The sequence below is a fragment of the Dendropsophus ebraccatus genome, chromosome 3 (assembly GCF_027789765.1).
Source record: "Dendropsophus ebraccatus isolate aDenEbr1 chromosome 3, aDenEbr1.pat, whole genome shotgun sequence".
Taxonomy (NCBI): domain Eukaryota; kingdom Metazoa; phylum Chordata; class Amphibia; order Anura; family Hylidae; genus Dendropsophus; species Dendropsophus ebraccatus.
The window spans coordinates 45,053,951-45,062,413 of record NC_091456.1 but is presented as its reverse complement, the minus strand read 5'-3'; the positions used below and the strand labels follow the sequence as shown (position 1 = coordinate 45,062,413).

General features: G+C 42.0%; 1 protein-coding gene across 1 annotated transcript in view; it reads right to left on the bottom strand.

Annotated features, from left to right (window-relative positions):
- Nucleotides 1-307: 307 nt before the first annotated feature.
- The window catches only part of CDH24 (cadherin 24), a 30,847-nt gene continuing 22,691 nt past the window's right edge, over nucleotides 308-8,463 (bottom strand). Inside the window, exons 9-11 of the mRNA XM_069963471.1 lie at nucleotides 4,681-4,789; nucleotides 4,326-4,574; nucleotides 308-825 (exon numbers count right to left, since the gene is read on the bottom strand). Of these exons, the coding sequence (XP_069819572.1) occupies nucleotides 308-825; nucleotides 4,326-4,574; nucleotides 4,681-4,789 (876 nt within the window). The remainder of the gene's footprint in view (nucleotides 826-4,325; nucleotides 4,575-4,680; nucleotides 4,790-8,463) is intronic.

Here is an 8,463-nt window from a genome sequence, read left to right as displayed (position 1 = left end):
GCACACGTCTGACTGTGTCTGAGACACCCGCAGCAAGCGGTGGGAAGACTGGAAGTTAATGCAACTTTGTAAACACAATACCTCTAGGAACTTTTAATGTCTGCATGATCCTCACACCAGAACCAAGATGGTGTCTGGAAGCATAACGGTTAATCTGTGGTTCCCTTTCTATAAGTCTTTCTGGAGAGGAAAGGAATTCACGTTTGATATTTTACGCCTCCCTGCTCATAGGAGGAAAACAATGATCATTCTGCAGGTCACTCACAAGAAAAAAAAAAGAGGAAACAATCATTTGGCAACGAGAGTTTTAATCTTCTGCAGTAGAGTTTCTTCTTTTCGCTCCATAGATTTCTGCTAGTGTCCTAAAATGGGGGCCCCATTCCCATATGTCTTCACCCATGAGTTCTTCCTCTCCTAAACCTCCAGAACTGCTGGTCAAAGAGCTAAGTGACCCAGCTGAGGAGCCTCCACCCTCAAAACCATAAACCTGGATGGAATCATAGGGTGGTGCCACAGGGTCTCTTTCTGCTTCCCTCAAGCGAAGTGCCAGAAATCGTTGCACGTCAACAGGGGCAGTTTGAGGTGAGCGTGGTGTTGGTTGGTGAGGGACTCGAGGAAGAACATCCAATCGAGGTGGGTGGAAGAAGCCTCCACTGAGGCCTGTCTGTGGAGGTTGCAAGGCTGACATGTCAAAAGCTTGAGTGTCTTGCTCTCCACCACCCTCATCATCATAAGTAATGATATTCTCCCTAATATCTTCATCCTCACACAAAGATAGAGGAGATGGCTTGTGTCTTCGCTGCAAGTAGAAAAGGGACACCAGGGCTGATGTGGAATATGATGATGATGGTGAGTAGAACATGATTGATTAAGAGTGTATAAGGTTATAAAGAAAAGTTAAAAGTATGTATTGAAGATTTGTGATTTGGGTGAAAAGGGGAAAAACATAAATGAATGTAAAGAGGATGAAGAAAGAACAGAAGTTTTTATTATTATTATTATTATTATTATTATTATTTACACCATCACCATAAGTAAAGAGACTTCAGAAATATTTTAAGCAACAATGCGGTTTCATAAGATAAATTATTTAAAGGTAACTAGTATCAAAGGATCTATCCGCTCAGAGAAAAACCCAATATATGATGGGAGATGAAATGTTAAGACTTTTCTCAAACACATATAATCTGAAAATCTAAATATTTTAATCAGTATTACAGGGAAACAGGTTTTACTTTAATTTTAGCAGAGAGATCAAGGAGAGAAGCTGATTTTATATGGCTCGTAAATGACAACGTGGAGCCTTGTATTCGGATCTAGCCAGGGTTCAGGTTGGGCAAATCCATTTGCCTGTTTTGTGTTTCAGTTGCTGGTCCTTAGAATACAATGAAAGGATTGATAAATCTATTTTTCTCATACATTGGCCAAAGGGAAATCACACACTTAGTGAATGAATTCAACAAAGGATCCTAATGGGCAAAGTTAGCAAAACGCATATCAGACAAATGTTTTCCATACCTCTAGCCGAGAGCTTTACTTTACTTATAAGCTTTTTAATAACAGAGCCCTTTTGCGTAGCCAAGGGAGGAGGACACATCTGTTTATAAGGATATAATCTGCTAGAGGAGGACACAGCTGCTTGTAAAGGGGTAATCTGCTGAAGGAGGACACAGCTGCTTGTAAAGGGTTAACCTGCTTTAGATTCAGGTTACCCAGCGAATGCTTCAGACGCTGCTTCCAAGACCAACTCATCTCGGCAGTGACAGCCTGATCAGCCAATCACTGGCCTTGGTGTTATCCCGCTTTGGACTGGAATTGCCTGAGAAGGCTGTCACTGCAGAGACCAGTCTATATGGGAAGTAGCAGCCGAAGCATTCACCGGGGAATGTGAAGATAACCCCTTTTATTTTTTACTGCTACTTCTAAACTCTTCTCTCCCTCTTGCTCCTTCAAAATAGACAAGACTCCTACTCCAGCTTAGAGGCAGGAAGTCTCACAATCCTATCGACTGTAAGCTCTATTTCTTTAAGGCCCTGAGATTTACTACTGAATTAGAGAGGCACTCCTTTACTTTTCATAATTGAATATATTTGTTTTTATATTTTAGTTTTGTACGATTTCATGAGGTTTTCTTGGTGGTGATAGGTTCTCTTCAACTGGTACAAAGTAAGTTAACCCTTTGAAATGATCTGGATGTCTGCAATGGTTCCTAATGAAATGTGGTGTGCTTGTTATCTAAATCACACTTTGATACAAACACAATCTAACTAAACTGATAACACATAACAGTGGTACTGTTCTTGTTTTTTGTTGAGCACATTCCGTAAACATCCAGAGTGCAGTGAAAAAAAGCATGTGCATCCCCTTTAGCAGCATAAGATTTGCACAATATTGAGGGGGGATTTTAGACCATTCTGTCCTGCAATCGTGTTTCAATTCATCAATATTTCTGAGATGCCTTGTGTGCATAAAAAAAGTCCCTGCCCGAAATTCTCCTTTAACCCCTTCACGTCAGTCACATGTATATATACGTTCCTACTGCATATACTCCGTGTAGTGGGAATGTACATATACGTTCCTGACTTCGGGGGGTTTGATGTGTGTGGGACCGCTGACATCAGTGTCCCGGGAGCCGAGGGTAATGATAGGCAGCTGCTATCCTGCAGCTGCTTGCCATTAACCCCTTAAACGTTGCGATCTACAGCGATCGCGGCATTTGGGATGTGTGTTTGTGATGTGTGTGGGACTGCTGCAGTGAGAGCAGTCCAGCACACATTAGTGTCCCGGGAGCCGAGGGTAATGACAGGCAGCTGCAATCCCACAGCTGCTTGCCTTTAACCCCTTAAATGCAGCAATCGCTGCGTTTAGGGTACTCAGTGACAGAACAAGCTGAGTTCTGTTACTTAGTAATCGAGACCCTTCGCAGCCATGCTGCGGGGGTCCCGATCGCTTGTGCCGATGGGGAGGGGTAAGTCACTTACCTCTGTCCTGTCAGATCGGCGTTCTGTGTATAGAGTCTGCTCTCATTTATGCATAGACCGCCGATAACACTGATCTGTGCTATGCTATGGCTTAGCATAGATCAGTATATGCATGTGTAAAAAAAAGATATAAAAAACCCTTATAAAACCCCACCCCAATAAAAGTTTAAAATACCCCTTTGCCCATTATAAAAATAAAAATATAAAAAAATAAAATAAAATAAACATATTATATGATGATGTTCCCACACGATGAACCGCATAAACGGGGAAAAAAAAACACAAAAAAAAAAATCAGATTTTTTTCAATTATCAGAAAAAAATTAAGAAAAAGCGATTAAAATGTTTCTGTTACACCAATATGATATTAATAAAAACTAGAGATCATGGCGCAAAAAAATCACACCCCAACCAGCCCTGTAGGTGGAAAAATAAAAGCGCTATGGGTCTTACAAGGCAAGAAGGAAGATTGCATTAATTTGACCCAGGCATTAAAGGGCTTGGTCATGAAGGGGTTAAGGGTACACTAAGGGTACACTAGTTACTTTAATGATCACAGGGTGCCCAGGGCCTGAGGCACAAAAGCAGCCCCAAACCATGATGCTGCATTGTTGTTTTTTTTTGGACAGCAAAGGCTTCCATTGTTGTGTCTTTCCATGAACCATTCTTGTTCAGTATTTTTCGAATGGTGGGCACAAGAACATACAGGTTTTTGCAGTTTGTGGAGTCTTCTGTAGGCCCTTTCCTGTTATCCTTGGGTTTTTCCCCCACCTCTTTCAGGATTGTTCATTGTATGATCGGAGTGTCTTACACATGATACCTATTCATAGGGAGAGTAGCAACAGGTCTCAAATTTACTCTCTTTGTGGTCAAACTATGTCGTCTAGCTATAGACTACTGTACACCCAGCTTCATATATCTCTATAGTACATCTCTAGAGGTCTTCTGAAAGTGGTTTGCATCGATGTTAGGTTCACATTAACCCATTTTTCATGAGAAGAAGAGATTTTCCAGTAACTGGCTTTCTCCCTGCACTGTGGATGTTTAGATACTTCTAAGATAACAGATCACAATAAGAATACAGACTTCCAGGAAATCCCAAAGGGTTCACCTACTTTCTTTAGGAATAAAATATTTATTAAAACTTAAGACGTGTACTTATTTCTACACACCACAGGTCACAATAAAGGTTACTGAAAAGGTTCTTGTTGTTGTAGACATTTCTGACCCTGTTAGGTGGGTCACGTTGTGAAGAAGAGAAAATAACATTAGACGGATATGAACAACAGATGAAAAGCAAGAAGCGGTTGCTAATGTAATATGGCAAGACAGCAGGATATTTACCCAGAAGGCTAAATGCACAAGCCAATATAGCCAGCAACGCAGGTGTACTGAGTCCAGCAGCTGTTCCTGTGGTCATATGGCAGGTCAAGACAGCCCCACCTGCCTCACAGTGACATAGAGAAATTGTCAGCGTGTCAGTACTGCTAAGAGGAGGATCGCCACTGTCTTTAATCTCTATAGGCACTAAGAATATGTCTCTATGTGACCTCCAGAATCCACCGTGTTTCACCAGAAGTGATGCACTTCCATCTGAAAGTAAGACATGAAAAGGAGACAGTTTTATCTCTACCTCGCATACAAAGAAGATATTTGTTTCATCATGGAAAGAAGAAGGCAGGATGTAACCATACAGCACCTTTGTTATCTTGAAGAGTGAAGTTTCCATCATATGCAGCGCTAGGGCTCTGAATGTGAAAAACACCATTTTCAATGTCGGCATCTTTCACCCGGACGGTTTGGATTACCTATAGAAACAAAGGAGAGTAACGAGAGAAATGATAAAGATTGTACAAGACACAGAGATAAACTGACTGTGGGGTCTTATACTTATATGTGTAGTATATGTGTAGTTTCTACTACCTATGACCATAACCACATATCAAATGTATTAGGCTATGTTCACACTACGTATGATTCCGTCCGTAGTGCGAACCGTGAATATACGCATGTAGTTTTGAGGTTGATGCGTTCGCTTGAAAGTATACGATATACGGCCGCACAGTGCACACTACGTATGAACTTACGGGCGGATCGTATTAGGCGCCGTGAAAAATGAACAAGACCATTGTTTGAGGACGGAAATGTTCCAACTCACGGCCGTGGATTTCCATGCGGTCCCGTACGAAGTACTTATTTCAGCAAAATTGAACTTGATTTTTCGATCCAAAAGGTTTTGTGAGTTTTATTGGGCTGGGCGAAGATTTCCAAGTAAATGACCTGCCTCAGATCGCTTCCAAACAAGCTAGGGAAGCATAACTGTACTACGGGCATATGTTCGCGGTTCGTACGCATCTGGCCGCATGTCGATTTTTCCCACGGCTGTAGTTTCAGCCGCACATGTAGGGCTGCGTACGAACTACGGCCGGAATCGTACGTAGTGTGAACATACCCTTAAAATGTAATAAAAGTGCCACTTCAAAATTATCCTTTTTTTGTTACAGCAGCAGATCGGCTCCAGCACGGGATCCCAGTGGCATGGTCCTTTTTTTTAAACGTCTGGTTCCCGCTGTTGTTCATTGGTCATGCACTGGCCCAGCTCTATGCATTGGGGCCCCCAATAGTGCAACGATATCCCCTCTCCTCCCTGATGCACTTGGATTGATTCTAATGGAGCCGCATCACAAAGGAGGGGATATGGTCCCCACTGGGGGGGGGGGTGTTAGACTTACCCCCAGTGCATAAAGCCGGTCTAGTGCACAGCCAATGAACGGCACCGAGCACGAGAATAGGTCATCGTTTCAAAAAAGGGTCCTGGCACCAGGGCCGATTTAAAAAAAAAGCTATGTACCTAATGGTACAATCGCTTTAAGAAATAAATTATTTTATGCAAGAAATAAGTTGATTTAACTTATCATGAGCTGCATTTACAAGTCTACAGGCTTCACTGCTGCAATCTGCCACATTCAATTCTACACATGGTTAGTTCTAGTTCTTAGCATTTTGGTCATAGTAAGATTGCTTGGTTATTGCCTGTTTATTGAGCAGGTAGGGCTGCAAGAACGACCACTGGATTGTTTAAACGGCCCTTTACTTCATTCGTTGGCTGCACATCACCTATTAAATGAGGTGATGTGCAGCCGAAACCAGGCTGAAACCATGCAATCATGTGACGAACAAGCTAATTTCTGGGCCTATAACACAGAGCAGTTACCGGCCTACTAAGGCAAGAATTACATTATTAGGCTATGTTCACACTGTGTGAGCAATGTAGTAAACACGGATATTTGCAACAACTGCCATGATTGCTACGTAGCTTACGTAATGCTGCCTTCTATGGAATCCTGGCCGGAGTGTATACACATAGTATACATAGTATAGACTTACATCTTATTATTAACACTAAAATTAAATATATAAGATATTCCTTTTAAAAGAGCTTTATAGGAGCTCAGCAGATTACAATATCTGATTGGAAACACTGTATCCAATGACAATGAACAGAATTATAAATGCAGCTCTGAAGTATAATAAAGGCCGACACTCAGGATTGGAATAAAATAACTAAAACAACCGGAGACATTTTTTACATTAATTTAGTGGAATGTATATAAGCTGTAAAATATAAATGTAAATCTTTGGGGACAAAAGCACTCTATAACTATGGTTAAAGAGGTATTCCAGGAAAATCAACTTTTTCTCTATCCACAGTAGGTCAGGGGGGTCCGACCTCTGTAACCCCCGCCGATCTCCATATCGGGCCCTGGCTTCTTTATTATGAATAGAGCCCTGGTTTGGCACGTGACCCGTGACTCCATTCATTCCTATAGACCCGATGGAAAGGGCCGAGTACAGTGCTCTACAGTACTCTGCTTTTTCCTTTGCTCGATAAGGCAATGTTCCCACAGTGGATTGGACCGGACGTTCTGTGACCCGGCCTGGTCACGGAACAGCCGGTCTCTGAAAAGATTTTCCCGGCCAGTACTGCAGTACCGGCCGGATGATCTTTAACGCCGCAAAGTTCTGATGCGGGCGCATCTGAGCGTGCCTGCATCAGAACTCCTCACAGCACACTATGGAGCGTGCGGCCACAGCTGCTCGCTTCATAGTGTGCACTGACAGGGCTTTCTGTGGCCGATATTCACTGAACAGCAGCCGCAGAAAACTGACCTGTCAGTTTTTTGCGGCACTGAGAGGGATCCCGGCCAGAGCGTATACTATGTGTATACGCTCCAGCCAGGATCCCATAGAAGATAAGGCAGCCAATTGCAACAATGGCCTTACTTTTATGAAAAGATACGCTGTGGGAACATAACCCAAGACCGGATAGAGCTGCGGATCACATGCCATACCAGGGGTTCTATTCTCAGTACAAAAGCTGGGGCCTGAGACGGAGATCGTCAGGGGGTGCGGAGGTCAGACCTCCCGTGACCTCCTCCTCTTCTGTGGATAGGGGAAAAGTTGATTTTCCTAGAATACCCCTTTAAGAGCTAAATTTTTACTTTTTGTCTGGAATTACACTTTGAAGTGAATTTAAGATAAAGCTCGAGTTAATGTGAATAAGAATGCCGGTCAATTATTGGTCTGATGTGATCATGTGATGCTTTGCTCAGCATCTTCTCAAGTCTCTGAGGTGAATATTTAGCTTGGAATTGTTGAAAATTGCCATATTTTATGGTTCATAAACTAGTTTATACCGTAATTACCATAAATTACCCCCAAAAATGGCAGTATAATTAAGTAAATTATTTTGGAATTGTTAAGAAGTAATTAAAGCAAAACACACAACTAGTAAATTACTCGAATCCATTTCAGCAGGGTAACTGTGTTTCAGGAGCCTTTTTACGAATACATAAAGATTTATATAGCAGAGCACTGCAAACTTAAAAACCAGGCTTTGTTTCAAAACTAGATTTATTTCCAGGCCCTTTGTGGTTCTTTGGGGAACTCTAACTCTAAATAATTTCTTCCTGGAACCTGGTTCCCCACCTGTTTTCCTCGCTTTACAGCAAAGCAGAACAGGAGGTAAGGGAATTACTAGGGAACAGGTGAGTTATTCCGTATAACAAAGCCAATGAGTAACCCGGCTCTGCACAACATTTTGTAGGATGGAGATTGTTTTAATATTTCCATCTTTCCTGTAAACTGTCAGTACACTTTTACAGATAGCTAAGTTTAATAGAGGGTTACACAATACTATGGAAAAGTGCACTATACAAGGATGGGTTTCGATAGTTGGATGACAACAAGAATGAGATCATAAACATATACTGCACAATAATATGAAGACCTATGCAGGCTCTAGTTACTGGTGCCTATATTTAGGACAGCGGCACAGACTGCACACATTAAAGGGGTTGTCCAGTGTTAGACAGCTTTTTATATAGTGCTGCTGTTAAATAGGAAACAAAAAAGAGCCCATGCTCATCTCTCCCCACTCCCCCAGAGTCCTCCAATAGGCCCTATTACACAGAATGATAGT